Below are 16259 nucleotides of genomic sequence, written 5' to 3' on the forward strand. Positions count from 1 at the left end.
CTGTTTAAGAAACAAGCTTTTCAGTGGAGATCACAGGGATTTAAAACACAAATATACAGTAAACGGTGTTTGATAAATTCCTCCCCTTCTCCAGCTGCCATTTAATAAATAAAACATCACAGTAATACTGCCTAGCACAATACACACAATAGCTAAATAACAGGGAACTAACAGTGCCATGGTAAGGCTTACAAACACAGGAAAGTCAACATTGTATAAAACTGGCAGAGAAGGTTCCTGTTGCCTGCTAGGTTTGTGTACGAACAGTGTAGGACAGCTCTGGGGTCTTTGCTTGGCAAAGCCCCCCCCAGAGACATCACTATTTTAGTCAATTTCCTCCCGAATTTCAGTTTTCCTCATTGGTTACTCCCATTGTAAAACCACACAGGTAAAAAAGCAATGACTTCTTTCTCTCATCTGAAGTAGTGGCTTAGGTATGGCAACACAAGTTGCTCTGTCATCGGGGATAGAGAAAAGCAATGAGGATTCAGGCTTTTCAGTGGAGGATGTTGGGGGCTTTTTGGTGCCAGGAGTGTGATTGACAAGTAGAGCCATAGCAACAAATAAAAAAGTGTTTGTATTGTTGGTGATGCCTTGTTGCAGCTCTCCCCTTGTGGTTCCCCTTGTGGTGCAGGGGATGTTTTCATTAAAGCAGGGCAGTGATGGGCTTGCTGTTGCCTGGCGTGCCCATGTATTGGGAGGAGAGGGTGTCCAGGGCGGCGTAGGAGGTGTACATGCCCGTCACCTGTAGGTCTGAGAAGGGCATGCTGCCCCCGCTGTAGACTGGAGGGAGGCTGCCCGTCATGGTGCCGATGTCACAGTCAGACAAACGCAGGGGAGAGTTACTGAAGGTGCCCAAAGCCTCCAGGTTAAAGCTGTCGTCTTTCATCTCCCACAGGTTACCTGGGGAAGGAGGTAATCGTGTCACGTCACTGGTCATCACTGCTTCTGAAAGCCAAGAAAATGTCCCAACTGCTGTGCAAAGTCACGTTGGTATGCAGATTGTTAAAGGCCCAATGGTGAAAAAGAAACAGTTTTTTTTTTGGCAAGAGCAATTTTATTGGCAGAGGTTTGGAACTCAGGTTGTTCTATTAACCAATTTACTGCCTGGTGATGTGAGGCGGGCCAAAACATCCGGTTTTCAGGTGGTCTTTTCAAACGAGTCTTACTAAAAGGGCATTATCATAATAGAAGAAAATCACAATATTATTCCAACCTCACAGTGTGGAAATGTATATAAATCACAGGAAATCACATTTTTGATTGCACTGGAGTTTTAAGACGGTATATAATGTTGTGACTAGTACTATAGCCGCCCACCTTGTAGGGCGAAGTCCATGATGCTGGTGTCCAGTGTGTCCACCTCTGCGTTGACCTCACCATGGAGACTGTAGAACTCGTGCGGCTGCTTGCCGGGATGCTGGATAGCGAGGAGGCTGTTGGAGAGGTCAGGAACGGTGTGGAGGGGGGGCGTTTGGGCAAGGGGGGGGGACACCGGAGCCAGCCTGGCCTGGGCATGGAGCTGGTGCATGGGCAGGCACTGCAGAGACAGGGTGACCATGGGCTGGGGTTGCATCTGGCCCGGGACAGGCAGGGATAGGCCAGATGGACAGATAGGCAGACGGGTCATCCCAGGGTCCATGGGCTTCCGTCTGCAACTCTCCGGCCGGTCCGTGATCAACCTGTCCAACTCATCTGACAGGGAAAGAGGGAGCAGACCAGTTCAGCGACTGATGACTCCCTTTAAAATTTTAAAAACAAAGCAGATTCTTCTTCTGCTGCTTATCACAAGGGCCAGCTTACCAGGGCCCAAGAGGCAGCTATTTAAAAAAATAATAATAATCAAGTAAATATATACAGTATAGATTATATTTACCATATATATATGTAATATATATCTTATTATTTTACTACAACCGCCAACCAGAGGAGGATTCAGGAGCCCGCTCTCAATGAGAGTAGACAGCCTGCTGCTCCCTGCTGCTGCTCTGCTAATTGTCAGTTGTCAGATGGGGGAAGGAGCGGAGGTAGGGGGGGTACATGCCTTGATTGGGTAACTGATTAATAAAAAATGAACTGCATAATAAATTGATGTGACTGGTCAATTATGTGAGTTGGGGGCTGGGCACAAGAGGCAAAAGGAAAATAATAATTGCATTTGTTTATCTAACTACAGGAGCCCGCTCTCAATGTTCAAGATGCACCATAGAGCATCATTTAGCCACAGAGGATCAATAGTTTCTCAAAAATAACAGTGGATTACATTTTAGCACAAGCACTTACAATACAGGTAAAATGTCAAAATATGGTGTCTTAAAAGGCCAACACGAGCTGCACCTTGGCATCGATTCTACAACTGGACCTAAACCATGCCAGGAAAATGCTTCCCACTCCCACATTTTATTATTTGTATCCCTCATTTACTCAAGTGTTTCATTTACTTTGGCAGTTACTGGTTGCCTGCAGTCGGGAAGGCCACAATTTGGCCAGCATGCGTGCCAAATATATAGCTTGTTGCGTTGTAGCCATAGACATAATCCATAGAAGGGTTTTGGAACTTCTTACCCTGGGTACACTAGCAATGGCTGCCAGTCAATCCCTCAATCCTGACAAGTCTCCCAGTACTTGTCACTGAAAAACATCCCCACAGCATGATGCTGCCACCACCATGCATCACCGTAGGGATGGTGCCAGTTTTCCTCCAGACGTGACGCTTGGCATTCAGGCCAAAGAATCAGACCAGAGAATCTTGTTTCTCATGGTCTGAGGTTCTTTACAGTAGGTGCCTTTTTGGTCAACTCCAAGCGTGTGCCTTTTACTGAGGAGTGGCTTCCGTCTGGCGAATCTACCATAAAGGCCTGATTGGTGGAGTGCTGCTTCCTTCTGGAAGGTTCTCCCATCTCCATAGAGGAACTCTGGAGCTCTGTCAGAGTGACCATCAGGTTCTTGGTCACCTCCCTGACCAAGGCCCTTCTCCCCCAATTGCTCAGTTTGGCTGGGTCGGCCAGCTATAGGAAGAGTCCTTGTGGTTCCAAACTTCTTCCGTTTAAGAATGATGGAGGCCATTGTGTTCTTGGGGACCTTCAATGCTGCAGACATTTTTTTGTACCCTTCCCCAGGTCTGTGCCTCGACTCAGTCCTGTCTCGGAGCTCAAAGGATAATTCCTTCGACCTCATGGCTTGGTTTTTGCTCTGACATGCACGGTCAACTGTGGGACCTTAAATAGACAGGTTTGTGCCTTTCCAAATCATGTCCAATCAATTGAATTTATCACAGGTGGAGTCCAATCAATTTGTAGAAACATCTTAAGGATGATCAATGGAAAAAATATGCACCTGCGTGTAACAGTATAACTTTAGACCGTCCCCTCGCCCATAACCGGGCGCGAACCAGGGACCCTCTGCACACATCAACAACAGTCACCCACGAAGCATTGTTACCCATCACTCCACAAAAGCCACAGCCCTTGCAAAGCAAGGGGAACCACTACTTCAAGATCTCAGAGCAAGTGACGTCACCGATTGAAACGCTATTTAGCGCGCACCGCTAACTAAGCTAGCCGTTTCACATCCGTTACATGAGCTCAATTCTAATGTAAGTCTCATAGCAAAGGGTCTGAATAGTCATGTAAATAAGGTATTTATGTTTTTGTGTTTTATACATTTGCTAAAATTGATGTTATAATGGCTTTATTATAAGGGTTTTTGTTGTTCTTTAACATCAAATTTACCACGCATCCAATTGCATCTCGGTGCACAGATTTGTTTACCGAAAATGATGGTGTGACTATGATTTCTTAATCCAGCCCTGTTTATAGCAGTCCACCAAATGTGAAAAATGGATAACATCTTTCGTTTATTCTTGAATTAGAATGTTGTCATCAATTGTAACATAGCCAACTGTAGCCATGACACTTGCCACACTGACATATAAATCTGAATGGGCATAATCATCATGATTGGTGGTGGTGAGTGTTCTTCATTGATGGGCTATGTTCATTCTAGTACACAAAGGAAAACGTTTTTAAACATTATGCAATGGAAAAGGTTGTCCCTCCCGCTTTCCTTCCCTTTTCTTTCATTTTGTGCCTGGTGAACAGGACCCAGGTTATGTGTGAATGGGCCTCAGTTGGTCCTGTGGTCTCACCTGGGTTGGCCATGCTGCGGCGGATGGCTGGGAGGTCCTTACGCTTCCACTTCTGCATCTCCTCCTCCATCTTGTCGATCTTGACCGGGTTCAGGGCCCAGAGGCAGCCCTTACGAGACGACCCACTCGTCTTGTTCTCCACCTTCTCAAAGCACTTGTTTAGCGACAGGTTGTGTCGGACTGAGTTCTTCCATCCATCTGGTGCTGTCTTCAGGCGGATGAAAACCCAGGAAGAGGAAGGAGACATTTAAACGACTGACTTAGCACAATGCTTACCTAAAATATCTGCTTCCCCAATCCCTATTGAATATTAGGCCAGTTTCTCAGGTCCAGATTAAGCCTAGTCCTGGACTAAAAAGCATACTCAATGGAGATTCTTTATTGAGCATGCTTTTTAGTCCATCGCTAGGCTTAATCCGAGTCTGGGAAACCAGCCCTTAGAGCTGGGGTGTCAATCTCATTCCATGGAGTGCCTAGTGTCTGCAGTTTTTTGTTTTTTCCTTTCAATTAAACCCTAGACAACCAGGTGTGGGGAGTTCCTTACTAATTAGTGACCTTAATTCATAAATCAAGTACAAGGTAGGAGCGAAAACCCACAGACACTCAAGCGCTCTGTGGAATGAGTTTCACACGTGCCTGAGAGGATCCGATCGAGTCATACCTTAAAGTAGGGGAAATGTTCCTTCATGAAGGTGTAGATCTCGCTGACAGGGAGACTGCCTGTCTTGCTGTTCTTCAGAGCCATAGAGATCAAACAGCTGAGGATGGACCAAAGTAGCGAGGCAATAAGTGCATTAGGATACACATACTGTTGATAATTAGACCAGGTTCGTGTTCACTGGGCATCAAAGGGAAGAAAACTGACTGAAACAGGAAAGGACTACCTGAATATGTCCTTTTCCATTGTGTGCCCTAATGAACACGACTCAGGCAATACAATAATACTATAATGCCACTTGGCCCAGGGGGAAGCTCACCTGTAGGAGTAGATGGGCTTGGGGAAAGTCTTGGGCTGCAGGTCCTGGTTTTGTGGAGCCAGGTGCGGCTGTGTGAACAGGGTTTGGTTGTTGAACGAGACATTGCCATATAGCCCAGCAGGAGAACACTGAGAGGGAGAGAGGGCAATGAGAAATTAGTGAACAATCTAGAAAATCTGTATTGTGTATTATTTTCAACTTATTTCAAAAACATATTTCTTGTTTGTTTGAATGAATGGCATCTAAATATCAAACCCTTAATCAGCAGCAGGCGGTGTAATCTCTAACGAATTACGTTACGTTGCTCTAATACCCATGTAATAACACTGTAATTACTCTAGTAACAATACCATATTAACATGTTTACATTGTAACTTAGTTATCCACTGGACAGCTCTTATAACTATTTTAGTAACACTAAATACTCAAACTATTCTGTGTACAAAATATTAGTCACAGCTTCCTAATATTGAGTTGCACCTCCTCAGAACAGACTCAATTCGTTGGGGCATGGACTCTACAAGGTGTTGAAAGCGTTCCACAGGGATGCTGGCCCATGTTGACTCCGATGCCTCCCACAGTTGTGTCAAGATGTCTGGATGACCTTTGGACCATTCTTGATACACGTGGGAAACGGTTGAGCGTGAAGAACCCAGCAGCGTTGCAGTTCTTGACACACTCAAACCGGGGCGCCTGGCACTTTCTACCATACCCCGTTCAAAGGCACTTCGCCTTGCCCATTCATCCTCTGTATGGCACACACACACAATCCATGTCTCAATTGTCTCAAGGCTTAAAAATCATTATTTAACCTGTCTCCTTCCCTTCATTTACACTGGTTGAAGTGGATTTAACAGGCGACATCAATAAGGGATCGTCATTTTCACTGGGATTCACCTGATCAGTCTATGTCATGCAAAAAGCAGGTGTTCCTAATGCTTTATACACTCAGTGTATGTAACAATTAATCTCTAATTAACAAACTGTATCCACAGCCCAGTTGCAGGGATGACGTAGTTACCTGCTGGCTAGTCTGGGTCAGAGTGAACACTTGTTGGGGTGTAGGTTGGTAGACAGAGGCAGGGCATTGGTACCCTGGGGAGGGCTGTCCATTCATGGAGAATGGAGACATCTGTGGAGTAAACCGAGGACAAGTTTAGTATATTAAGTTTTTCCTACCCTTTATTGTCCTAGAGTATAAGCATTGATTTTCTTTTAAATGTGTTGATAAATAATTGGTCGGGAAGCAAAACGTACACTTCCGCTTTGGGCGGTGATGACATTAATTCCCAGGGGGCTGTGCTGCATGTTGCTCTGTAGGTGGATCATGGCTCCCTGTCCCCCTGCTATGGTTATGTTGTTCATCTGAGCTGTGAGGAAGGAAGAAGTACAACATCCAGGTCAGTCTCCAATCAATCTCCACACATCGGCCCTGTTTACTACAATCCTTTATTCCTCGTTTCCTTGAGGTAAGTGTAGATATATAGGTGATGGGATAAGTTCCTTTCACTAATCCAACCATTCAGATCTGTGATTGTACTTCAAGGAGGATGCATTTGCAAAGTATTCAAATAGGGCCCATGGCCCTATCAAGATTTAGCACAGGCCCGAGTCTATACCCCCTTAAACTTTAACGATTTGATTTGTCTTGTAAGTCTTATTAACCAGGTTGGCAGTTATAGCTTGTTTCCAACTGTAATGGCTTTGGCTAACTTGTCCTCCTCAACATCCGGGCCTAGCTGTACTCCTGAACTATCCAATCAAAGCGTATGGGTGTGGATTTGAAATGGCGCTGCCCCACCGACGTGGAGTGTGTGTGCGCCTCACCTTGAATCCAAGATAGCATAGCAGCAGGGCGTGTGTGTTTGTCTTTGTCTTATCCCGTGTCAATAGCCAGTCTTTTTCGTATATATCTTAATCTCACTTTCTATCTATGAACTAAATATACTTTCCTACAACCCGCCTCACCCAATGTGGTACGGGTCTGCTATTTTTTTATTCCTTTTAACTGGAACTTCCATCAGGAGCTAGCCAGCTAACTAGCTACTAGTCTTTGTTAGCCATGGCTAGCGGTCTTCACCTTTTTCTCGGTCACCAGCCAGCCTTAGTTCGGACAACACCTGCCAGTCTGCACAGCATGATATCAACCCAGAGCATATCGGACTGCTTCTCTCTACCACATCACTGGATTCCTGCCGCTCTGGATCATTATACCGGATCATCGCAGCTAGCTAGCTGCAAACGAGTGGCTACTGTTAGCTAACACCTCTGTCCCGAAGCAAGCACCAGCGCGCTTTGAGCTAGGCCCATATACCAGGTAATTCTAGGGCTACAACACCTCCTTTGCCAATTGGCCTGGACCCTTTATTGTCAACATGGAGCCCCGCAGATCCATCACGACTGGACTGCCGACATGATCACCCGATGTGGTCTCAACAGGCTATTCTGTTACGATGTCGCCGAAGAAATACTAGCCCCGGCCCGCTAGCTTTTCTGAACACTGTGTCCCCTGCTCGCCTAGCGTAGTAGTGACTACCGAACAGCACACTGACTCACCTATTGCTGCTCCTTTGACCCTATGATCACTCGGCTACACAGCTGATGTCCCCTGGACTGTTTCAATAACACGGTACCTCATTTTGTTTACCTGTCGGCCCCAGCCTCGAACTCAGGTCCTGTATGTACCTACCTCACCCGCTCTGGGCTCATCGCCATTTACCTGTTGTTGTCTTAGCTCTCCTGATCAACGCCTGTGATTGCTTTATACCTCTCTCTAATGTCATTATGCCTCATCTACTGCTTTCTTGGCTAGTTCTTATTGTTTTATTTCACTGTAGAGCCCTCAGTTCTGCTCAGCATGTCTCAGATAGCTCTTTTGTCCTACCCCGCACAAATGCGGAGACCTCATCTGGCTTAACTAGTGCCTCCAGAGACGAAACCTCTATCATCGTCACTCAATGCCTAGGTTTACCTCCAATGTACTCACATCTTACCATACCATTGTCTGTATTATTCCCTGAATCTATTCTACCACGCCCAGAAATCTGCTCCTTTTATTCTGTGTCCCCAACGCACTAGACGACCAGTTCTTATAGCCTTATCCTATTTCCTACTCCTCCTCTGTTCCTCTGGTGATGTAGAGGTCAACCCAGGCCCTGTAGCCCCCAGTCCCACTCCTATTCCCCAGGCACTATCATTTGTTGACTTCTGTAACCGTAAAAGCCTTGGTTTCAAGCATGTTAACATCAGAAGCCTCCTCCCTAAGTTTGTTTTATTCACTGCTTTAGCACACTCCGCCAACCCTGATGTCCTGGCCGTGTCCGAATCCTGGTTTAGGAAGGCCACGTAAAATTCTGAAATTTCCATCACCAACTACAACATTTTCCGCCAAGATAGAACTGCCAAAGGGGAGTTAGCCTGCAGAGTTCTGTCATGCTATCCAGGTCTGTGCCCAAACAGACCTACTTTTAAAAATCCACCTTTCTAGAAATATCACTGTTGCCGCTTGTTATAGACCACACCTCAGCCCCCAGCTCTGCCCTGGACACCATATGTGAATTAATTTCCCCCCCATTCATCTTCAGAGATTGTACTGTTAGGTGACCTAAACTGGGATATGGGATACCCTCATAGATATCATCCTGACCAACCTGCCCTCTAAATACACCTCTGTTGTCTTCAATCAGGATCTCAGAGATCACTGCCTCATTGTCTGCGTCCGTAATGGGTCCGAGGTCAAACGACCACCCCTCATCACTGTCAAACGCTCCCTAAAACACTTCAGCGAGCAGGCCTTTCTAATCAACTTGGCCCAGGTATCCTGGAAGGATATTGACCTCATTCCGTCAGTAGAGGATGCCTGGTTATTCTTTAAAAGTGCTTTCCATCTTAAATAAGCATGCTCCATTGAAAAATGTAGAACTAAGAACCGATATAGCCCTTGGTTCTCTCCAGACTTGACTGCCCTTAACCAGCACAAAAACATCATGTGGCGTACTGCATTAGCATTGAATAGCCCCCATGATATGCACATTTTCTGGGAAGTTAGGAACCAATATACACAGGCAGTGAGGAAAGCAAAGCCTTGCTTTTTCAAAGAGAAATGTGCATCCTGTAGCACAAACTCCAAAACGTTCTGGGACACTGTAAAGTCCATGGAGAATAAGTGCACCTCCTCCAAGCTACCCATTGCACTAAGGCTAGGAAACACTGTCACCACCGATAAATCTACGATAATAGAGAATTTCAATAAGCATTTTTCTACGGCTCGCTATGCTTCCACCTGGCTACCCCTAACCCGGTCAACAGCTCTGCACCCCCCACAGCAACTTGCCCAAGCCTCCCCCATTTCTCCTTCACACAAGTTCAGATAGCTGATGTTCTGAAAGAGCTGCAAAATCTGGACCCCTACAAATCAGCCGGGCTAGACAATCTGGACCCTCTCTTTTTAAAATTATTCACCGCAATTGTTGCAACCCCTATTACTAGCCTGTTCAACCTCTCTTTCATATCGTCTGAGATCCCTAAAGAAAGCTGCCGTGGTCATCCCTCTCTTCAAAGGGGGAGACACTCTAAACCCAAACAGTTACAGACCTATATCTATCCTACCCTGCCTTTCTAAAGTCTTCAAAAGCCAAGTCAACAAACAGATCACCAACCATTTAGAATCTCACCGTACCTTCTCTGCTATGCAATCTGGTTTCTGAGCTGGTCATGGGTGCACCTCAGCCACGCTCAAGGTCCTAAACGATATTAAAATGCCATCGATATTAGACAGTACTGTGCAGCCGTCTTCATCGACCTGGCCAAGGCTTTCGACTCTGTCAATCACCTCATTCTTATCGGCAGACTCAACAGCCTTGGTTTCTCAAATGACTGCCTCGCCTGGTTCACCAACTATTTCTCAGATAGAGTTCAGTGTGTCTAATCGGAGGACCTGTTGTCCGGTCCTCTGGCAGTCTCTATGGGGGTGCCACAGGGTTCAATTCTCAGGCCGACTCTTTACTATGTTTACATCAATGATGTCGCTCTCGCTGCTGGTGATTCTCTGATCCACCTCTACGCAGACGACACCATTCTGTATTCTTCTGGCCCTTTGGACACTGTGTCAACAAACCTACAGATGAGCTTCAACGCCATACAATGCTCCTTCCGTGGCCTCCAACTGCTCTTAAATGCAAGCAAAACTAAATGCATGCTCCTCAACCGTTCGCTGCACCCGCCCGCCCGTCTAGCATCACTGCTCAGGACAGTACTGACTTAGAATATGTGAACAGCTACAAATACCTAGGTGTCTGGTTAGACTGTAAACTCTCCTTCCAGACTCACATTAAGCATATCCAATCCAAATTAAATCTAGAATCGGCTTCCTATTTCGCAATAAAGCATCCTTCAATCATGCTGCCAAACATACCCTTGTAAAACTGACTATCCTACCAATCCTTGACTTCAGCGACGTCATTTACAAAATTGCCTCCAACACGCTACTCAGCAAATTGGATATAGTCTATCACAGTGCCATCCGTTTTGTCACCAAAGCCCCATATACCACCCACCACAGCGATCTCGTTGGCTGACCCTCGCTTCATATTCGCTAAACCCAATGGCTCCAGGTCACCTATAAGTCTTTGCTAGGTAAAGCCTCGCCTTATCTCAGCTCACTGGTCACCATAGCAGCACCCACCCGTAGCACGCGCTCCAGCAGGTATATTTCACTGGTCATCCCCAAAGCCAACTCCTCTTTTGGTCGCCTTTCCTTCCAGTTCTCTGCTGCCAATGACTGGAACAAATTGCAAAAATCACTGAAGCTGGAGTCTTATTTCTCCCTCACTAACTTTAAGCATCAGCTATCAGACCAGCTTACCGATCATTGCACCTGTACACAGCCCATCTGTAAATAGCCCACCCAACTACCTCATCCCCATATTGTTATTTATTTTTTTGCTCCTTTGCACCCCAGTATCTCTACTTGCACATTCATATTCTGCACATCTATCACTCCAGTGTTAATTGATACATTTTAATTATTTTGCCACTTTGGCCTATTTATTGCCTTACCTCCCTAATCTTACTACATTTGCACACACTGTATAAAGATTTTTCTATTGTGTTATTGACCGTACGTTTGTTTATCCCATGTGTAACTCTGTGTTGTTTGTGTCACACTGTTTTGCTTTATCTTGAACAGGTTGCAGTTGTAAATGAAAACTTGTTCTCAACTGACCTGCCTGGTTAAATAAAAGTGAAATAAAAAAATATGAAAATAAACCTGTCTGCTGCTCCAGCAGGCTGGCCCCCAGCCCCTGGGAAGGCCCGTTGAAGTCTCCTTCGCCACCACCGCGACCATCGGCCATCTGCTGAAGCCGGGGAACGTCTACAGAGGTGAGCCACGACAAAGACTGCAGGTCCCCGGGGAGATCCTCCTCTCGGAGCTGGGAGGGGTCTGTGGTCAGAAGTCTGCAGAGGCGGGACACAAGCAACACAACCACTCAGATACACAGCCTAGATTACAACTGTTCATTATATCCAGACCTGGGTTCAAATACTAGTTGAAAGCATTGTTGCGATGGAACCAATACCAAAAGTCCCAAAAGTGCAAACTCTTAAACAAATGAGAAAGTAACATTTTAGAAATAGTATTCGAACCCAGGTCTGGTTATATCTAGGGCAAATATAAAATACACTGACTGAACAGCGAGTTATTGTAAAGTAATACATTCAATACTGGAGGCGGAGAAGTGAGAACAATACATTATTCAGGAGTATCGTTTTATCTGGGATTTACCACAAGTAGATTATAGAGTGCTATTTAATTAGGTCATTACTGCAATAGTAACATTATGGACACTAGCCAAGATTCTCAACATTATTAATCCCTCTTCAAATTTGCTTGTGAACTTCCTCATCAACATTAGACATTTTAATGGTTACTTCCCCAGTTTTGGGAAATACTGTACAAAAAAACCCCACTAGATTAACTACACAACCACAACCTTGTCTAAAATGAATTTCCTTACCAGCGTACAATGACATGAATTAGGATTTACTGTATCATTTTTGCTTAATCGGGGCCTCTCAGCTTTTTATCATTATTTCTTTAAAAGAAAGTAGGGCTCTGCAGGAAGAAAAGAGATGAATCCTCTTGAATCCTCTCCAGTCGTCTTTGCACACACTTACTGTAGAAGAGTTCAGTAATTGGGGTCGCTATGACAACACTCACTATTCAGTTTCTTTGTGGGTCTGGACACCGTAGGACCCTAACCCAACCCAAACTGCAAGCAAAATCACCCCTATGTCAGGTGACCACAATCTCCCTCTAACCATTGGCTGAATCATACGTACACAGCGCATGAGATCATTTGAAAACATGGGAGAACGGCACATGTTGCTCTGTAACAGTTGGCCTTGTCTATTGAAAAGTGATTGTGTCCCAAACGACAAATCTGCCCAGTGGCACGTGGCTCTATTGTTTCCCCCCAGACCCTTCCTTGATTGTCTTTGCCGTTTAAAAAAAAAAAAAAGTCCCTGCATTAATCTGTTGGAATGACAGCTCTCACACAAGAGACAAGTAGGATGCCATCTGCTTCCCTGTCCCTTTCCAGCCTCTCCCCTCGATGCCCCCCCTCCCTCCAGAAGGGCAGTAGACAAGGCCCTGGGGGAAGGTGGGGGTGAGGGGTTGGAGGTCAGGCCACACTGCTCACTCAACCTGTCACCTGAATAAATTACATCATTTCACCAGGGCTTTGGACACCTTGACTGCGTGTGCCAGTAAAGGCTTGTGAATAACCGTCTCTTTCAAAGCAGAGTGACAGAAGCTCCTGTGAAACTGTACACCACAGACAACACCTATTTCATCTTGAGCTTTGAAGTATGAGCTTCCTCCCCCCAAAGACACATGTACATCCGCCACATACATTCTCTCTCTCTCTCTCTCTCTCTCTCTCTCTCTCTCTCTCTCTCTCTCTCTCTCTCTCTCAGGCCACGGATATGCCTCTGTCTCTCTCTCTCTCAGGCCACGGATATGCCTCTGTCTCTCTCTCTCTCAGGCCACATATGCCTCTCTCTCTCTCTCTCTCTCTCTCTCTCTCTCTCTCTCTCTCTCTCTCTCTCTCTCTCTCTCTCTCTCTCTCTCTCTCTCTCTCTCTCTCTCTCTCTCTCTCTCTCTCTCTCTCTAAGCTTGTTTTACTCTGTTTGTAAACATTGTGAATGTAAACAAACACTGTAAAGCCTATAATTTGGATATCTTGGATGATCAGTCCTTTCCTCAATAGCTCTGTTTGTCTATACATTTAAGAGTGGTTATACATTAAAGAGTGGTTATACATTAAAGAGTGGTTATACATTAAAGAGTGGTTATACATTAAAGAGTGGTTATACATTAAAGAGTGGTTATACATTTAAGACTGGTTATACATTTAAGACTGGTTATACATTTAAGACTGGTTATACATTTAAGAGTGGTTATACATTAAAGAGTGGTTATACATTAAAGAGTGGTTATACATTTAAGAGTGGTTATACATTAAAGAGTGGTTATACATTAAAGAGTGGTTATACATTAAAGAGTGGTTATACATTTAAGACTGGTTATACATTTAAGAGTGGTTATACATTTAAGAGTGGTTATACATTAAAGAGTGGTTATACATTAAAGAGTGGTTATACATTAAAGAGTGGTTATACATTAAAGAGTGGTTATACATTTAAGACTGGTTATACATTTAAGAGTGGTTATACATTAAAGACTGGTTATACATTTAAGAGTGGTTATACATTAAAGAGTGGTTATACATTAAAGAGTGGTTATACATTAAAGAGTGGTTATACATTTAAGACTGGTTATACATTTAAGAGTGGTTATACATTTAAGAGTGGTTATACATTTAAGAAGCTTTTTTTATTGTTTGAACTCACTGCAACTTCACAGAATTTTTCCACTTACCTTGGCTGTAGTTGGATCCCCAATACAGTTATTGGGATATGTATTTTGTTTAATTTACATAGGTATGTAATTCTTTCTGAAATAAAGTAAGGTCTAAAGCACCTTACAAGCACACCAAGCCAACTCATATTACACAAGTATCCCTCTCTCAAGGACGTCTGACGTTTATGGTGGTTCAATCTACTTTTGAATGTTGTTATTGAGATGCATCAAATGCAGACATGACATTGAGATGCATCAAATGCAGACATGATTTGTAAGGTGTGTTTTGAGAGGTACAAAAATCATGTTAGGTTGTGTTTTGAGTAAAACATGAACATCCCTTTAACGATTAGTGGGATTTGAACAAAGTATTTCAACTCGATTGGAAACAGTCCTAGCCTATGACTCATACTTAACGTGTTAAACGAATGAGAACTGTGCAAGGAGGTCCCATTCTTAACGCTTGTCTGAAAATCTCACAAACATCTCTAGACCCCTCCTCCCTCCCACACACTTAACCCACAATAAAGTGGATGTTCAGCGAGGCAAGGCATGTTGGGCTATGGTGTCCCCCATCTAGCACCAGTCACACACGTTCAACACTGCAGCTCACCCCGCTCCCCCTCTTATTCCCTCCACCTCCTCCTCCTAATTGGGAGCCACTTCTCTGCAGTAGTCACCCGGAGAGCCCCATCTCCCCCTCGGAGCCGGCAGGGCCAAGAGGCTCAGTCTCTCCGTGTGCAGACAGCGGGAGTGTAAACAGAGCTGATGGTTTCTGACAGATCCATTCAGACTGAAAATCATTCATTCTAAGGTTGTTGTTTTTTCTTTCCACTTTTTCATAAGCCCCCCTCCCTTCACTGAAAGAGCTGTCCATCTACATTTAGATGAAACATATAGGGATATTTTGGAAAATACATCTTGGAATTATCCTTATGCCTGAACATTTTGAACCATATTTTCAGTGTTTAAGCGTTGCCAACTTTACAAAATACAAGATGTATCAAAAACCTTATATCGGTGGTTAGGATTTAGTCTGGTTAAAAGCATTCAAAGGCTGTCTTTAAAGTAACTGAATGTTATAAATCCAGTCTTACCTGTAGTCTTGTGGAGAGGGATGATGACCTGAATTTTCGAGAATTCCTGACATGCTGGTCGTAATTCTACTTTCTATCATTTCCCGGGATGTTTGATAATGCTGCAACAAGGGAAAAAGTGCAACTGCGTAAGACATCTAGGCTACAGTGCTTTCATTGAATTTAGGCCTGGGTCTATTTCTGTTTTCAAAACTGAAACAACAATTTGAATTCCTTTGTTTCCTTGTTTTAGCAACTCATTATATATGTTATTATACTGGCATTTAGATAAATAAAATATTAGCATTTTATATTATTTATTTAATCATACAAGCTACAATGAATGTATATAGAAAACAATCTGAATCAGATTATGACCAGTTAATGATGGGACCTATTGTTATAAGCTAATGACAATCATATCACCTCTTATGGCAAAAACATAACAATTTAATATTAACATAGAAAACAACACCTTTTCGGTGTAAAAATGATGGTGTAAATAAATTGATTGATTTTGCCAATAATGGCTTTTTATTTCATTTCAGTTCACAAGGCTATATATTAACTTGTCTGTTTAAAAAATGTATACTTGATGTGCAATCCCAAAATATCGCCGCGTTTCCCACCCTTACTGACATATCAATTGTCCTCCAATTGAAATGATCCCCTCACTCAAAGTCTTAGGCCTACAACTATTTGCTGATATTCGTTCTCGTAATTCTGAGAAATAAAATGAGAATCTTACCTGTTTAGAATAATCTGCAGCAAATTTGAGCTGGCGATGAGCCCCGTGTAGCCTACTGTATTTTCACTGTGCTGCACTTGTTTCCCAAAAACAGTTTTTAAATTTCCCTCTCTGGAACTGTCCAGCAGACTGTCATGCGCAGTAGGTCTACCTCAACGGAGCCTATTGTTGCTCAAGGGGCCTGCTGCCAATGTAACAACTTGTGACAGTCCGGTGGAAGACAGCAAGCACACCATCCGCACAGTCTAAACAGATCTGCAGTCTGTGCTTACTTTTTGTATTTAGGCCTATATGCTAGTTCTTCCTTTAATTATTGTGATTGTGCGCAGTTCCTGGATAAACTGTAGATATTGCGCTCAATAGCTGCAGCCACTGAGACTTTATCCAA

General features: G+C 44.0%; 1 protein-coding gene across 2 annotated transcripts; it reads right to left on the reverse strand.

Annotated features, from left to right (window-relative positions):
* Positions 1 to 367: 367 nt before the first annotated feature.
* foxn4 (forkhead box N4) lies at positions 368 to 15906 on the reverse strand. Of its 2 annotated transcripts, XM_035735470.2 has the most exons (10): positions 15872 to 15906; positions 15145 to 15245; positions 11393 to 11580; positions 6406 to 6494; positions 6146 to 6256; positions 5125 to 5252; positions 4809 to 4905; positions 4148 to 4355; positions 1321 to 1695; positions 368 to 903 (listed from the first exon to the last, which is right to left on the reverse strand). In XM_035735470.2, the coding sequence occupies exons 2-10, from the start codon at positions 15222 to 15224 to the stop codon at positions 647 to 649; spliced, it is 1533 nt and encodes a 510-aa protein (XP_035591363.1). In that variant the 5' UTR covers positions 15225 to 15245; positions 15872 to 15906; the 3' UTR covers positions 368 to 646. The 2 variants fall into 2 exon arrangements, with proteins under 2 accessions (XP_035591363.1, XP_035591362.1); XM_035735469.2 differs by lacking the exons at positions 11393 to 11580; positions 15145 to 15245; positions 15872 to 15906 and having other exon boundaries at positions 6382 to 6491.
* Positions 15907 to 16259: the final 353 nt, after the last annotated feature.

This window comes from Oncorhynchus keta, chromosome 25 (assembly GCF_023373465.1).
Source record: "Oncorhynchus keta strain PuntledgeMale-10-30-2019 chromosome 25, Oket_V2, whole genome shotgun sequence".
In the NCBI taxonomy this organism is placed as follows: Eukaryota; Metazoa; Chordata; class Actinopteri; order Salmoniformes; family Salmonidae; genus Oncorhynchus; species Oncorhynchus keta.

Excerpts from the sequence above, each read along its gene's own strand:
- foxn4 (XM_035735470.2), bottom strand. The coding sequence starts at position 15,224 with ATGATAGAAAGTAGAATTACGACCAGCATGTCAGGAATTCTCGAAAAT. Across the intron at positions 11,581-15,144 it reads CCCTCTCCACAAGACTACAG|ACTTCTGACCACAGACCCCT; the intron begins GTAAGACTGGAT and ends CCGCCTCTGCAG. Across the intron at positions 904-1,320 it reads CATGGACTTCGCCCTACAAG|GTAACCTGTGGGAGATGAAA; the intron begins GTGGGCGGCTAT and ends CTCCTTCCCCAG.